Below are 17,116 nucleotides of genomic sequence, written 5' to 3'. Positions count from 1 at the left end.
TGTACCTTTATGAGTAGTTCTGTATCTTAAAAGCTTTGGTTTAAAAACCAATTAATTACTTAAGATGTGGTGTTCTGTGCAGGTACTGGAATCAGAGAATGGAGTTGAATCCTTTCTCTGCCACTTGGTTTCTATATGGAGGGAACCAAGCCTGACTTAAGTTTTCTAAGTGTCATTTGTAATCTGAGGGTAATACCTCATAGGGTTGGTTAAATAAATGTTGTACTGCCTTTGAGTTAGGCAAAATGCTGTGTTCTAGCTGGGTAAAAGTTTTCTGTCGAGTGTATGTTGTAAGTGACAGTTAAATATGAGATAACATCTACGAGGATAATTAGCAAGTTGTGTTGTAAAGAGTAATCAGTTTGTTAGGAGTTGACTGTAGAAGCCTAATTGCAAATGAGATATTAAAAAAATTTTTTTTTTACTATTTTATAATGTAAGTAAATATTAAGAGTTAATAGGAGCCTGATGGAAACTTTATAGTTTTAGTTTGCTTTATTCAGTTGCATTAGTGATGCAGTGTCAAAATAAGTATGGATTTATATGTAAATGCTCATGAACTCAGAGGGTGAATAGTTCCAGTTTCTATGAGTGTGCTTATTAATATTTTATTGTAGTGCTAAGGTTATAATCAAGTGCTTTTAACTTCGTCAGGATAACAGGACTTTTGATGTTAAGTAATTCTCTGTTTTTGTCCCTACATACCAGATTTATCTGTTTTCTGTAATCCAAAAGGATATAGAAGATGGGATTCTTTAATGTAAAACATTTTATTTCTTAGTTACTGTTTTACCCTCAGGAAGGAGCGAAGTGGTAACTTGGTAGAAAATTGGTCATGAGTGCCTTCCTTACTTAGTTTGGTGGTCTGCTTTAGTCAGAGTGGGTAGGGGATGGAAAAGTAGTCTGAGTGTTTTCTTGTTTCCATCTGAATGATTTTTTTCTGTGGTTGCCTAGACTTGTATATGTGGTTGTTTATTTTTAAACCTGTGTGCTTTACTATTTCCTTAGGTTTTTGTTTTTGTTGTTGGGTCCAGCAGGCAAGGCACCACAGTACCATGAAATTGGAAGATCAATAGCAACTCTCATGACAGATGAGGTAATTAAAAGATACTGAAGTCCCTTTGTAGTAGACATTGATTATGAAGCATATAGGTATAACTATATGCTTCATAATCATATATATAGAATCATAACTATATAACTATAACATTAAACAACAGTTCTCCTATCTTTCATAGGGAATTTAAAAATAATTGTCTTTGCTGTCTGTATTTTTTAGATTATTTTTATTTACTTATTTGAGAGGTAGAGTTACAGACAGTGAGAGGGGGAGACAGAGAGAAAGGTTGTCCAGCTGCTGATTCATTCCCTCAAATGGCTGCAGTGGCCAGAGCTGATCTGATCTAAAACCAGGAGCCAGGTGCTTCTTCCAGGTCTCCCACACAGGTGCAGTGGCCCAAGGGCTTGGGCCGTCTTCTATTGCTTTCCCAGGCTACAACCGAGAGCTGGATCAGAAGAGGAGCAACCGAGACTAGAAACGGTGCTCATGTGGGTGCTGGCGCTGCAGGAGGAGAATTAGCCTACCACGCCATAGCGCTGGCTCTCTGTATTGTTTTATCTCATTCACCCTTTAACTATTTGGTACAATCTTTAAGACCTTTTTGTCAGGATCATTGGACACCTTGTATCTTTTTTTTTTTTTTTTTTTCAAGATTGATTTATTTGAAAGACCCCTGGCAGGAGATTGAGAGATCTTCCATTTGCTTCTTTTTGGGAGAGAATTTTTCATCAGGTGCTTGCCAGACATGTCTGTCATGTATCTGAAACCCCATATCTGAACCTGATGTGGTGTCTGTGTCTTGTCGCAACCAGTTTGTCATCATACTGTGTTGATATTACCTCCTCAGTGTGTTTTGCGTTGCAGCCATCATAGTCGTTGCATTTGCACTTCCATTTCTCAGCCTCAGGGTGTCTGCACTTCTTTTCTTTGGTGATTCAAATGACCTTTGTGGTTATTGTAGTTCCCCCCCTCACCCACTACCAGTAACATGTAAACTTGAATATACTGTTTCCTTGATTTGAAAATAGTGATGACTTCCTATTATATGTTTAGCTTTAAGTTTAAACCTTTTGCTATTACCTTAATAGCTCCTCCCTGAGCTGGCGTTGGCAGGTTTCTCAAGGCTTCAGTCCTGTGCCACTCACCTCTTCTCTAGCCACTTGTTCTGCATCAGTTTTGTTTCTTTCTCTTAGTCAATTTTATCAGAGTTGATCATTACCTACAATTATACATTTATTTAATTACTTGTTTCGTTATCTTTTATTCTAGGTAAAAAGGGTTCTTAAGTGAAGAACCTTGCTTTACCTGCCTGTTGTATTATCCATAATGCCTGTATTTGTTCCTAGCAAATAGTACATAACCAGTAGATATTTATCCTTAACTGTTACTTAAATAAAATTATTTGAATATTAATATCACATTATGTTATTTAATGAATTTACCAAGTATTTCCCATATAAAAATTTTTTTTAAAAAATCTTTTGTATTAAAACATGGCTATTTTCTTCTTTCGTTTTTATTATTAATTCATATGATAATACTAATAATGGGTTACAAAGCTATTACCATAGGTGGGAGGATACCTACTTGGGCTAGGAACTTAGATAATTATATTTATTGGGAATGTATTCATGATATTTGAATTGAATTTGCCATGTATAGACTTTTCTTTCAATTTTAAAATCCTTGATTTTTTTTTTAGATTTTTCATGATGTAGCTTATAAAGCAAAAGACAGAAATGACCTCTTATCTGGAATTGATGAATTTTTAGATCAAGTAACTGTCCTGCCTCCAGGAGAGTGGGACCCTTCCATTCGCATAGAGCCACCAAAAAGTGTTCCTTCTCAGGTAAGACTCTCCAGCTGTTCTTCTCTTAATATTTTTGAGTAGATTATACATTTTTGTCATTCAGAAATCAAAACTACAATGAGGTATACTCAGAAGTTTTACCCTGGTCTTACCCCTTGTCTGAATTCATGTCTACTTTCTCTTGGTGACCATCTGTTGGTAGTTTTTGTGTCATTTGGGTTTTTGTTCGGAAACATTATGTTATTTCTTTTTTCTTCAGAGTTCTCCATTCCTGCTTTCCTCTTTTCTGCCTCCCTTCCTACCCACCCCATCCCCTCTGCCTCTATCCTATTTTGCACCTTGTTTTTTTCATGCAGGTTAGGCAACCCTAATTTGAAAATCTAAAGTTCAACATGCCCTGAATTTCAAGTTTTTGAGCACTGCCATTTAATTCAAAAAGTTTCAGATCTTGATGCTTTTATGATTTTCAAATTAAGAACGTGCAACCATTGAGGTCTGTGTAAATATTTTGAAATCTGAAAATCTCTGAAATCCAAAATACTTCTGGTCCCAAGCATTATAAAATTTCCTGGCATTCTGATCATAAATCATGGAAACTAATTTTTTTTTTTTTTTAAAGTTTTGACAGGCAGAGTGGATAGTGAGAGAGAGACAGAGAGAAAGGTCTTCCTTTGCTGTTGGTTCACCCTCCAGTGGCCGCCACGGCCAGCGCACCGCGCTGATCCGAAGGCAGGAGCCAGGAACTTATCCTGGTCTCCCATGGGGTGCAGGGCCCAAGCACTTGGGCCATCCTCCACTGCACTCCCTGGCCACAGCAGAGAGCTGGCCTGGAAGAGGGGCAACCAGGACAGAATCCGGCGCCCCGACCGGGACCAGAACACGTGTGTGCTGGCGCCGCAAGGTGGAGGATTAGCCTGTTTAGCCACGGCGCCGGCTAATTTTTTTTTTATTAAACAAGTGCGTTGTGTTGTATTCTATTGATGGAAGTACTGTTGCTCATTCTCTTTCATATTTTACTGTTATAAACCATGCTATGGTTCGTACACATATGCTATTTTCTTATGCAGATGTTTCTGTAAGACAATTGCCTAGAAATAGGACTCCTGGCTCAAAGGAGAATTCATTTATAATTTTAGTAGGTTTATTACCAGAATCCCCTATATGGGCTGGAACCAGTTTGAACTGCTATATTGATTATAGAATAGAGTGCCCATTTCCCTCCATCCTCACCAGCATATTGTGTGTTAAGCTTTTGCATATTTGTCGTTAAGATACGTGTCTTGTTATATCAAGTGTATAATTTACATTCCTGTGATTAGTGAGGATGAAAAGATTTTGCATATATATTCATCATCCTTGCCCTTTACCACCTCTTTTTACCATTTAAGTTCATTAACCTTTGGGAATTTATCATAGCCTATGTTGTGGGGTGTACCTCCAACCTTATCTTTTTTCTAAACTGCTGCATGGTTTCCTATTCCATTAAAATGTTAAACATTGTTGCCCTTGGTTGGTGATACTGCTTTTATCATTAACTAAATTTCCATCTGCATTTAGGTCTATTTCTGGAAATTTTTTTGTTTTTTGTTTTCCCATGGTCTGTCTATTCATGTACCAGTACTGCACTCTTTAATTTTTGAGGCTTTTTGGTATGTTTTTATGCTTGATAAATCTAGACTTACTCTTGTTCTTTCTCTTACTTTTTTTTACCCCCTGAGTTCTCTTGCCTGTGTTTGTATATTTATTTTCTATGTAGGATTGAAAGATAGCTTTCTCTTTCCAGAAATAAAACCTACTTTTTTTTTTTTAATTAGAATAGTTAGATTTCTCTGGTAACCAAGGAAGAATTGACATCTTCATGACTTTGAATCTCTTTATTCAAGAACATGCTTTGTCTCTGCAATTGATTCTCTTTCAAGTTGGTGTTTATAGTATTACAGAATTTTACAAAGTTTTTTTTACCTACAGTTAATTTACATTCTTCTTGATGAGTGTGCTCATAAGTATTTTATCTTCAGTCTTTCCACTGTGAGATATTTGTCCATTTTATTTTCTGTTTGCCACCTATATACATGTTTGTTACATGTATTATTTTTCTTTAGAAATACTTATTTATTTGAAAGGCAGAGTGACAGAGAAAGGAAGAGATAGAGAAAGAGCTTGTCCATCCACTTGTTGACTTCACAAATGCCCACAACAGCCAGGGGAATAGTACTGTCGATTTTGTACAGAAATACAATGTGGGAAATTTGTTATTATGTGAAAACATGTTTAACAGACAACTTTTGTACTACTTTTTTTTAGGGAAAGTAATAGACAAATGACATTTACTTTTTTCCTTAATTTAAATTGTATGTTTTGATAGTTAATCTGAGCAGTATTTTAAACATTTCTGTAAGAGATGCTTTACTGGAAATTATTTATGTTCATAGCTATTGCTGAATAGTAATTTGAAATGGTATGTATGAATATGTTTCATGGTATATTAATATTGGAATATGAATTACAAAAGTTATTTAAAAATTTAAAATATCAGTAGAAGCTGGGGTGAATATTGAGCTGAGCAGTTAAGACTCCATTCAGGACGTCAGCGTGCCTCAGTGGAATGCCTGGGTTTGCGTCCCTGCTTCAGTTCTGATTCCAGTTTCCAGCTCATGCACATCCTCAGTGCACAACAGGTGATGACTAACGTCCCTGTCCCCGCATGGGAGACCTGGATTGAGTCCTGAAGCCTGGCTTCTGCCTGTCCAGTCCGACTGATGTGGGCATTTAGGGAGCGAAACAGCAGCTGAGAGTTCTGTCTTTGTCCCTGTCTCTCTGCCTTTCAAATAAACAAAAATTAAAAAAACACACATATATTAATAGAAACAAATACTAGATTCTAGTCTAAAACACATTATGTTTATTTGTTTATTTAAAGATTTTTAAAATTTTCTTTGAAAGGCAGAGTTACAGAGAGGCAGAGAGAGAGAGAGAAAGAAAGAAAGAAATGTCTTCTATCCGTTGGTTCAGAGAGAGAGAGAGAGAGAGAGAGAGAGAGAAAGAAAGAAATGTCTTCTATCCGCTGGTTCACTCTCCAAATGGCTGCAATGGCCAGAGCTGGGCCAATCTGAAGAAGCCAGGAGCCAGGAGCTTCTTCTGGGTCTCCCAAGCAGGTGCAGGGGCCCAATGCTTGGGCCATCTTCTGCTCATCCATAGTGGAGAGCTAGATCAGATGTGGAACAGCCGGGTATTGAACTGGTGCCCATATGGGATTCTGGCACTGCAGGTGGGCCACTTTATCCTCTACACCACAGCACAGGCCCCAGCACATTACATTTAAAAAGGAAGTTTACATTAGGAAAACATTTTTTCTAGGGGCATTATTAGATATATAATCTATAAGGTATCTGTTTTGTTGCAATAGAATTTTGAAAGTATGTTTTTTTTTGTGTGTGAAATTCAGGAAAAGAGAAAGATTCCTGTGTTTCCCAATGGATCTGCTCCCACATCGGGTGAGACTCCTAAAGAGGCCGCCCATCATGCTGGCCCTGAGCTGCAGAGGACTGGACGGTGGGTACAGACTGTTATCTTTTTGGGTTAAGGGGTTAATTTGATGAAAAAGACAAAAGAAAATTTACATGCGTTTAACAGTAATTTTAATAATATGTGCTGATCTTTAATTTAAAATGAAAATAATGGACCATGTGTGTAGAGTATTGCAGTGTAGTATATAGGTTAATTCCCATTGCCTGTATAAAAGATTTTTGAAGGTGTAGATGAGCCAAAGTCAAATTAAGTGTATAAGCATGGTTAAACTCTACTAATGATCTCTGGAAGCCTAGTTAGAAAAATTAAGAAATTACCTTTAGAATGAAGAACAGAAGTATTGCCAGCAGCAAACATTGCAATACAAGGGAGTATTTTGTAAAAGTAGATAAATGTTAATGGTGTTCCTATACTGTAGAAAAGCACTTGTGCTGGTGGTCATTGTGGAACGAAGAGATCTTAAATATTTGTTTATAAAACCAGGATATTTTATACAAACTGTTACCAATTTTAATGACATGGCTGAAGGGTATTACTTTATACAAGAAAGATAAGTAACTTTTTTACTGAGTATAAACTTAAGAGTAGCTTAATTCATTGCCTAATGAAATGTCTCATTCTCTTTGCATATAATAGAGAATAAGACTCTGTCCCTGGGCAAGCAGTGCTAAGCTCCTGTTAGCTGGAGTTAACTTCCTCAAGTGTCACAGTGAGATAGGATTAGTAACTGAAAGAAGTCGGGGCCTGCTTTGATCAGTTACCTGATAACCTTCCTAAGTCATCTGTTAAGTAATCAATTATTGATTGGACAGTGTAGTTTCTTTTTCTGGATAATGAGTTATATCTTTTATATTGCAAGCTGATTTCCCTTCCTGACAGATTTTTTATAGGGTAACTTCTTGTCACTGTGTGTTTAATTTTTTTCACCGTTAATTTCAATACGTCAGAGTGGTAGAGTTTTCAACATCCAAATCTATTTGACAGTTTAAGGTTGATTAATTTGTTGGCCTATTTTCTTAGAGTTGAGATTTTTTAAATGATCATTTTATAAGTAGCAAACTTTTTTTAAATTATTGATTCAGTAGTGTTTCTGCTACTGTTCTTGTATTGTTGTACACACTGGATATAATTGCAGTAAACTAGAAAAAACCCCTATCCCTCATGGAGCTTGTACTTTATTGGAATGTTTACAAGTGAGATGTATCCAAAAGTCTGATTTAAAAATAAAAGTTGAGTTAATATGGTTTTCATATAGTTTTTCATCTGGTAATTAAAACTTTAGTTTTATTACTGTGCATACTAGTTTGACTATATATACAGTAAATTAAATATAATGAAATAGTTTTTAAGGGTTTTTTTCTAGGTGAATCTATATGGTTAAATTATTCTTTCTAAAACTTACTGAAATTATTTAATTCACTGGTTAAGCATCTGATCACAGCACTGTACATTTATATTAAAGAGTATTTGGATTATAATTGCCTTTCTGGTATTTCTGACAGTTGCCTTTAAGATTTATGATGTAGACAGTAATTAATAGAATTGCTTATGCACATTTTGTTGACTAGTTTTTTATTGTACATTTCTTTGCATAGTTGTGTCCAAAATTGCATTTACTCATAAACAATCATTTGCCTGCAGTCTTTTTAGTATATAGTCCATTAAATAGAGATGTTTCTGTTTCTTTTAAGTTAATGAGATCTACCTTTCTTGTGTCCTCAGTAGATTAGATTAAATGAGTTTGTCTTCTATGATTTATACAATGATTTAAGTTGGATTTTAATTTTGGTTGACAAGACAACTAGGCACCAGCAGTTGTATTTTGCCCATAGTTTTAGTTTGAAGTAGCTAGAATCCTCTAGTGTACAGTTTGACGAGTTTCATCTCACCTATTTAGGCTTTTTGGTGGTTTGATACTTGACATCAAAAGGAAAGCACCTTTTTTCTTGAGTGACTTCAAGGATGCATTAAGCCTGCAGTGCCTGGCCTCGATTCTTTTCCTATACTGTGCCTGTATGTCTCCTGTAATCACTTTTGGAGGGCTGCTTGGAGAAGCTACAGAAGGCAGAATAGTGAGTACAAAGATTGGTAGTGGCCAGGCTCTTAGCTCTTCAGAGGCAAGTGTCTGTATGCATTTGTCTCACTATTCGTACTTTTATTTGAAGAGTCTACCCACAGCGTGATTAACGTGTCCCCAATCAGACTTCCCCCAAAGGTAATTGCTATGGAAAACGTGGGGAAGCCATTTGAACAGGAGAAGATGCACAGTTGAGGTAAAAAAAATAAATTAAGTAAAAATAAAATTTTTTTATCCTGACTTGTTGGATGAATGGTTTTTATAAATTGAGTAAAAAGGCTTGTATTGTCTTTTGAAGGGGGTGGATTGTTGGGGAAACTGATGCACTGATTCTGGGTGGGTCATGGGTGGGGGAATTTATCTGTGGTGCTATCATAGGATTAGTTAGAGCTACATGGTTAATAACTCATCAGCCCTGGCGGGTAGTCCCAGACTGGACTGTGGAAGAATAGAACATAATGGTGGAGATAATGGATTTTTGAAGTGGCATTTATATTATTTTTGCTGTTATTAAATCTGTGTGAAAGTAGCCAAAGCTTTTATTTGGAAATATATCTAAAAGCTGCATCCATTCTTTGATATGACTAAATTGAGACTTTTTATGTTTTTGAATTTTTGGTGATACTGTATGAGGAGTATGGTACCTCATAAAATCTTGAAAGGCATTCTTTTTTGCTTATATACATTTTGATATCATTTAAATGAGGTGATTTGTAATTGTTAAATTCTTAAGTATTAATTTAATATTTACTCTTATAAAAGGTTCAAAAAGCTAAATCTAAGTACTGATAATTACTCAATTAAACTATTTCATGAGCTGAAATTTTCTTTGGATTTTGAATTTATTTAGATTCTCTTGACCTTATCCTTTAATCATTATATCAAAGGTATATGCTTTTACTATGTTGCTGTATATGCTGTCACAAATTGTACATGTAACTGGTGGTCCCTGTGGAAATATGTTGTCTGTTACCATCATGGAAATGCTGCTGCTTTGCTGTGGACTGTCACTCACTGCCTGCTTGTCTCATCCTGTTTGACACCCTGTGCATGTGACAGTGCCTAGACACTGGAGGAATAGACAAGTGCAGGAAGATCACAGGTTTCCTGTCCTCAGGACTCCTGTCCTGAGTCAGGTGGATGCCGTAGTTTATCCACCGTCACTATGTCACTGTGTGCTGTGGCTCACGGTGAGATGAAGGAGGAGTCGTAGGAGATGACTTCATAGACACAGAGAAAGCAGGAGCTTCAGGCGGGTGATGATGTGTTGCAGGTTCTTTAGTAGGATTGCCAGCAGAAATGGAGCTATTAGGAGGTGCAGTTCCTGAATGGCGAGGAGGAAATGGAAAGATTGGGAATCATTCATATACAAATGAGACTAGATGAGGCTAACAAGGGAGATAAGTTATAGGGACAGAGGAAAAGATGAGAGAGAAATCCCCAGGATTCATGGAGCAGAGGAGGGGTAGGATGGAAGAGGAAAATGACCTAGCAAATTAGACACGGGTACAATCTGAGGTCTAGAAAAGGAATTAGGATGTAATTTTATATAAACCAAATAGAGGCTTTGAGAAGAAGGGAAGGTCAGCAAGGAATGTTGGATTACTGAGTAGGGCTGTAGCAAGGTGTGCTCATGTGCATGTGTTTGAAGGGAAATAAAGGAAGGGCTTCTATTGATAGGTCAGTTGGAAACTTGGAACTGTGGGAATGAGGAAGGGAAGGCAGTGGAATTGGGTTGTGGTTTCTTTAGGGAAAGGCAAGTTTGAATTTGAGAATGAATGTAGAACCAGATCAGAAAGTATAAAATGCATGGGCCAGGGTAAGGACAATTTTTGATTTTTAGGTTTGGATAGAGGGGATGGAGTTGGGATGAAGGAAGTCTTCATGTGGCAGTACCTGCTGGGGGAAGGGAACCTTAATTTTGTGTCCATCTGGCCCCTGTTAGCATTTCTTTAATTTGCCATCCCCTTGCTTCTCTTATTATTTTTTTGCTTTCTGCCTCTGTATATCATGTAGACATTTTTTCCTTTCAACTTGAGTTGCCTAAATTTGTTCCTAAATACACGTATTTTAAGTGATCTAAAGATTTTATGATGGCTTAGCAGTGTCTTCTAAGACAAGCTTGTTTTCCCATGGGTAAGAAATCAAATTTATCTGGTCAGTTAACAAATATGGACACTTCATGTTGTCAAAAGACAAATTTCTATGTCGGTTTGGTCCTGTTTTGATTTTAACAATTAAGTTACACTTTGATTGCATACTACTATTTTGTGATTGTGATTTCGAAAAGTGTTATTAAAGATGATGGTGAGAATGGTGCCATTTATTGAGAGCACTTTTTGTACCAGGCACTGTGCTTGCTAGGTGTTTTCATAAACACTATTTAAGATCTAGTCATGCTCACTCCCATTTGAAAATGAGAAAGCTTGGACTCAGAAGTGTTCTTGTGGCCATGGCTCCGCACTCAATCGTCCCCAGACTTCCACTTGAGATCTGGCTGGGAAGCCCTGCTCTTTGCTGCAGCACTGTCTCATTCAGGAGTATTATTCCCTACAATCTTCTTTTCTTTGCCTTTACCAATTACGGGTTTTGCTTTCTGGATAGTGCATTCCAGTTGGCCCTGATGTTTGCGAATGGTAAACTATTTTTTCCTTTCTTTCTGATTCTGTCCCTTTGTGTAGTACATAGTAGGTCATTGTCCCTCACCATCTAATGGCCTGTTGTGGAACAATATTAGCGTACTGGCTTTGACTTAAAATTTCTCTGAGACTGTCATATTATTAGTAGTATTTGGTAAACTTCAATGAGATACATGATTTTTATGGTTGTTTTTAGTTTTTAAAGAGATAATTTTCTATTTCATTTATGCTAAGTACTTCATTTTTTATCAGATTAATTTCTTTAAAATAAGTGGAAAATTGCTCTTTAGTAATCAGTTTGAGAAAGATAGGATCATGTGTTAATTTATCATCTGTTTGATTCTTTTTTGTTGCACCATTTTATTTAGTATATTTTTTAAATAAATTATTTCGGAAATACAGAAGTATTCAAATAATACATATTGCTTTGTACTCACCACAGACTTAAGAAATAAAACCTCTATAGCTAAAACTGTTGATAAGTATTTTTGTTTTTTGGATGTCATACATGTATTAGAGTGTGTTAGAGGTATATTTATGATGTATTACTTTTATTCATTTCTTTTTTCCTTAAACAGAGTGCAATAGAGTCTCTTTTTGGAGCATCATTAACTGGGATTGCCTATTCATTGTTTGCTGGGCAACCTTTAACAATATTGGGGAGCACAGGTCCTGTTTTAGTGTTTGAAAAAATTTTATTTAAATTCTGCAGGTAAGAGTTCTGTCCTTCTCACATGCGTTTGCATATATACACAATTCTGTTATGTTGTTGATCAACTCAGTTAAATGTACATTATATATTTAATAGCTTAAAAAAGATGTGATAAATGTATATATTTTCAGTATTTTTGGCTACTTTGTTGTTGATCCTACCCTGGCCTCTACCAGTATCCCTTCCCCCATAAATTAAAAATAAAATCGTCTTTGAGTATAACAATTGATGGATTCGAATACTGACAAGCCAATTACTTGAGGGGTAATGAAAATTCTTTGTGTTAGCAGCTTTAATCAGTAAGCAGTTTGTAATTAAATTGTTTGTTAGATGATATGTTGATCTTACACAGCACTATTCGAAAGAAAGAGAGATGGGTCTCGGGGTTCCTAGGCTGACTTGACCATTCACTTCTGCTTAACAGAGAGGGGATTGAGGCACAGAGTACAGGGTCAGTTTCCACTGACAAGGCTGTTCACAGTGTGGAAAAGAATCTAGGATACTGTAGCTAATAGACCCTGAATTTGACTTCTCTAATATTGATCTTTTTGTGTTATAAATGCAGTTCAATATTTTAGTCTGAAACAACTTGGTGGTATTAAATATGTGAGTTATCCAACACTCTAGTTTCAATTTTCTTCTCACTAAACAACCTGATTCTACCTTTATGCTACATAGACTAGAATAGGAAGGATGAAATGACCTGAAGTATAGGCACTGGTAGTAATTTCTTATTTGAATGTGAAATATGAAATTGCTTTGCTTGGTAGAGATGGTGGGAGAGGAAGTGGTAGTGGTGATGGCGGTGATGTTGTGTTGTGTGTGGTTTCTGGACCTCAGGGGGAGCCAGATCCAACTGTTCTCTCCTTGTGGACTATGTCTGTCACTCTTGGGGACCACTTTCTAAAGTGAGGTCTAATGATTTTGAAATATTTGTTGCCCTGGTAGACTATTACTGTAAATTTTTATGTAAGTATAATTAATTAGCAGGTAGTCTTCAGTTGAGATATAAAAACAAGTAGAGCTTTTTCTAGTCATTATTATTATATAATTTACTCTCTGTTAGGAATCATAAGTCTTTATACTATTATTGCTTGCTACAGAAATTTTCATGTATAGATACCATTCCACAAATGTATGCTGATCTTGTCTACTTTTTTTATTTCTAAACAGAGATTATCACCTTTCCTATCTGTCTTTAAGAACCAGTATTGGTCTTTGGACTTCTTTCTTGTGCATTGTTTTGGTTGCAACAGATGCAAGCAGCCTTGTGTGTTATATTACTCGTTTTACAGAGGAGGCTTTTGCAGCTCTCATTTGTATCATATTCATCTACGAAGCTTTGGAGAAACTCTTTCATTTAGGGGAAATATATGCATTCAATATGCACAACAACTTAGATAAACTGACCAGCTACTCGTAAGTATTTCTGTTTCACCCTAATATTAAAATGTATTTTTGCAGAAATATCAAGCGTCCAAAAAAATGGCAGTTTTTGCAGTGTGTTGCTCACTGTGTCCAGCTAGTTACAACAGCTCAGTTAGCCACATGGTGATTGATGGGGTTTGTTTCAGATTAGATTTTGCCAAAAGCAGCCATTGGGCATAAATACACTTGATCCAGTTATAACATTTTTGTTCAATAAAACAGCTTTTTCAAGTGTGTGTTGTTTGGCTTTCTGTTTGAATTGGATTGACCGGTTTGGGGGATACATTCTTATTCATATTTTATATCTGTATATATATACACACACCTCACCTTCTTTTACTGGAAGTTACTTGTTCAGTAGGATATGCTATTTATTGGTGTATTTTCTTGGTGATAAGAAAAGCATGAATTGGAAATGTTTAAACTCTGGAATAAAAAATGATGTATAGCAGTTATAAAAGGTTGGCACATGCATTCAGTGAAAAGTAAAATTGGCTGTTAGAGTTAGTCACACTGAAGAAGTTGCCTGTACTTGCAATGTGCTTGATGTAAATATGATACTCTCTGATGGACTTCAGGGTAGAAATGTGATTACCAAAAGAAAAGGATGCAGTTTTTCTCCTATATACCTAACCCCAAATCCTGTACAATCCTCCTTCCTTCCGTGCCTTTTCACTTTCCTTCTTTCCCTGCTACTTTCCCTAGCTTTCCTCTATTCCCTCATCTTTGATGGGCAGAGTAAGGAGGGATATGAAAATTCCTCTAAGACACTGATTTATTTGGAAATGTTAGTGATACTTTTAACACTTTGCTACAAAATGTATTACTGCTGTTTTTTGCTGAGCCCAGTTACTACAAATGAAGAACATTCATTCATCTAACATTCTGTGAGCACCAGCAGGGACCATGTTAGAAATTGTTCTTAGGTCGTACCATAGTGTTACTTAATGTTAAAGCCTGTTTTGTGTGTGATGGAACTGAGGCTCCTGGAGATTAAGACTGGCCTTAAGTAAACAGCTAGAAAATGGTAGAGCCTGGATGGCCTTCAAAGGCCTCCTTCTTGCCTTTTCTCTGACATTTTATAATATAATTGGAAATATTCGGTTTTTTATTTTCATTTTTTTTATTATGTGAACAAATATTTCTCTTTTTTAAACCCTGACTTTTTTTTTTTAAAGATTTATTTATTTACTTGAAAGTCAGAGTTACCCAGAGAGAGAAGGAGAGGCAGAGAGAGAGAGGTCTTCCATTCACTGGTTCACCCCCCAATTTGGCCGCAATGGCTACACACACCCAGCCGAAGCCAGGAACCAGGAGCATTTTCTGGGTCTTCCACGTGGGTGCAGGGTCCCAAGGACTTGGGCTGTCCTCCACTGCTTTCCCAGGCCATAGCAGAGAGCTGGATCAGAAGTGGAGCTGCCGGGTCTCAAACTGGCACCCATATGGGATTCCAGCACTGCAGGTGGCGGCTTCACCTGCTGTGCCACGGCACCAGCCCCTTATTTTCATTTTTAAAAACCACATTTAGAAGTTTCTTTGCTTATGAGTATTTCTAGTTTTTGAAATAGTTCTGGATATGAAGTGAACTCTGATTGTATGACTCCTCTATTCCTGTCCTGGTGAACAATTGTTTCATTCACATAACAATGAATATTAAGACTAATGAAGAGTAAGTGGGAGTAGGTAGGGCTTGTAACACTACAAAGAATGGGGCCAGCATTGTGGTGTAATGGGTTAAGCCACCACATATGACACTGGCATTTCATATAGGCACCACCAGTTGGATTCCTGGCTGTTTTTCTGATCCAGCTCTCTGCTAATGTGCCTGGGAAAGCAGTGGAAGATGGCCTAAGTGTTTGGGCCCCTGCACCCATGTAGGAGACCTGGATGAATCTCCTGACTCCTGGCTTCAGTCTGGCCCAGCCCCAACTGTTGAAGCCAGTTGGGAAGTGAACCAGTGGATGGAAGATCTCTGTCTTTCCCTGTCTCTAACTCTTTCAAATAAATAAAATAAATCTTTAAATATCAAGAGTACACAGAATGAATAATAGTGTGACTGTTAGGAATCTATACGTGTTGCAGGGTGTGAGGAGGCAGCCGTAACTATGGTGATTGAGGCGATACAATTTAGTGGAGAATAGTCTTACTAAACATGGTGTCATCTTTTCAAAATTTTGAAGAAAATAATGCATCATCTCCCTCACCCCCAGGGATATATTTAAATTGGTTCATTAAGGAAACATTTTATTGATACATTATTTATATTTTATTTATATAACCTAAACCTGATTCAGTTCTGTTGTTTCTGATGAATTTTCACTTTCCTATCTCCATGTCTTGCAACATGGGAAAATTTAAAAGCTACCGCATTGTGTAATTGATTTACTAAAATGTACACATGCAATGCAGAATTCTTAAATATTTATCCTACTCTAATTTCACAGATGTGTATGTATTGAACCTCCCAACCCTAGCAATGAGACTCTAGAGTTGTGGAAGAAAGAGAATATAACAGCACACAATATTTCCTGGGGAAATCTTACTGTTTCTGTGAGTATGATAAAATAATGGATTTTACAAAAAAATGTATTAATCAAGTTCTTTAGCTTTGCTGATACCTTCATTTTCATTTTGATCAATGATGTATAGTATGCTTTCAATATATATAGTGTGATTTTTGCCAGTTAGTAGTTACCATTTTTCTATGAGTCCTGCACTACAAAGTATAGGCTGTAAAAAATGAAGCTGGTAGGCAGGATAAAGGTGTCTTGTACTTGACTTCTGAGGTAGAATTGTTAAACAGCTGTGAGCAGCTGGTTTCTAAGTCCACTCAGATTGATAACTTTAAAGAAGGGCTTACTAGGTTTGTGGCTGCTTGCACTGGAATTTACAGTGACAGCTGCCTGTTCCATTTGTCCTGTCTTCTTGGACACTGCATTGAGAGTGCTGCCCTGAGTATCTAGAAAACCATGCCTAACTCATAGAAACTGGTCTCAATCAAGGCCTGAGAGTTGGGAGAAAGGAAGGAGGAGAGAACCATGTAATGACTACCTGCTGTGTACTGTATACTATTATATGTGGTTGGTTGGATTCTGCTGGGAAGTGTTCTAGTCCTAAAATATCCATATTAGATATTTCCAAGGTTGGGACTTAGGGATAAAGATGTAAAGTGATAACAACAATCCCCATTAAAATCAAGATCCCTTGAACTCTGGTGCTTTTTATATCATAAAGGCAACTGTAGACATTGCTGTTTCATAAAAGGTGATAGCCCCTAATTGTATAATTGGGATATCATCTGAAATTTTATTCCTTTGATAGTTAAGCTTGTGCTATTCAATATAGTAGTCAGTAGCCACGTGTCTATTTAAGGTGAAGTCAATTAAAATCAGCAAGAAGTTCAGTTTCTCAGTTGACTAGCCATATTTCAAGGGCTCTGGCTGCTATATTGGACAGTGTGGATACATAGCATCTCTATCATAGAAAGCTGCATTGGATAGTACTAATTTAAAGCAGTAAAAGGCATCAACTTAGTCTCTTGCTTTACTATTTTATATTTAAAAAGTCATTTTGTTACGGAAGAGGAGTATTTAATCAAGATATTCAAATAAAAATGACTTTGTTAAAAATAATTCATTTCATGTTGAATAGGATGTCTTGATATTACAGTTGTTGGTATGTTATAGATATCCAGCAGGGTTACGTTAGACGTTTGGTTTGGTTTTGTTGTTTTGTCTTTGATAATTTGAACTTTTATTTCCATGATTCGTTGAATGGATTAGATGTATTAGTCTCAGCAAATGAAACTTGAAAATAGTGGAACCTTTAAACTTTGATTTTTTGGTAAACCTGAATTAGTTTT

General features: G+C 36.5%; 1 protein-coding gene across 6 annotated transcripts in view; it reads left to right on the top strand.

Moving 5' to 3' along the window:
• Positions 1-17,116, top strand: part of SLC4A7 (solute carrier family 4 member 7) — a 101,759-nt gene that overhangs the window by 59,956 nt on the left and 24,687 nt on the right. For all 6 annotated transcript variants that reach the window (XM_062215396.1, XM_062215399.1, XM_062215420.1 and 3 more), the window contains 7 exons: positions 1,009-1,096; positions 2,763-2,909; positions 6,316-6,422; positions 8,296-8,470; positions 11,693-11,826; positions 13,000-13,245; positions 15,699-15,804. In XM_062215396.1, coding sequence (XP_062071380.1) covers positions 1,009-1,096; positions 2,763-2,909; positions 6,316-6,422; positions 8,296-8,470; positions 11,693-11,826; positions 13,000-13,245; positions 15,699-15,804 — 1,003 coding nt within the window. The remainder of the gene's footprint in view (positions 1-1,008; positions 1,097-2,762; positions 2,910-6,315; positions 6,423-8,295; positions 8,471-11,692; positions 11,827-12,999; positions 13,246-15,698; positions 15,805-17,116) is intronic.

The sequence above is a fragment of the Lepus europaeus genome, chromosome 2 (assembly GCF_033115175.1).
Source record: "Lepus europaeus isolate LE1 chromosome 2, mLepTim1.pri, whole genome shotgun sequence".
Classification (NCBI taxonomy): domain Eukaryota; kingdom Metazoa; phylum Chordata; class Mammalia; order Lagomorpha; family Leporidae; genus Lepus; species Lepus europaeus.
This window is presented reverse-complemented; position numbering and strand designations above follow the sequence as displayed.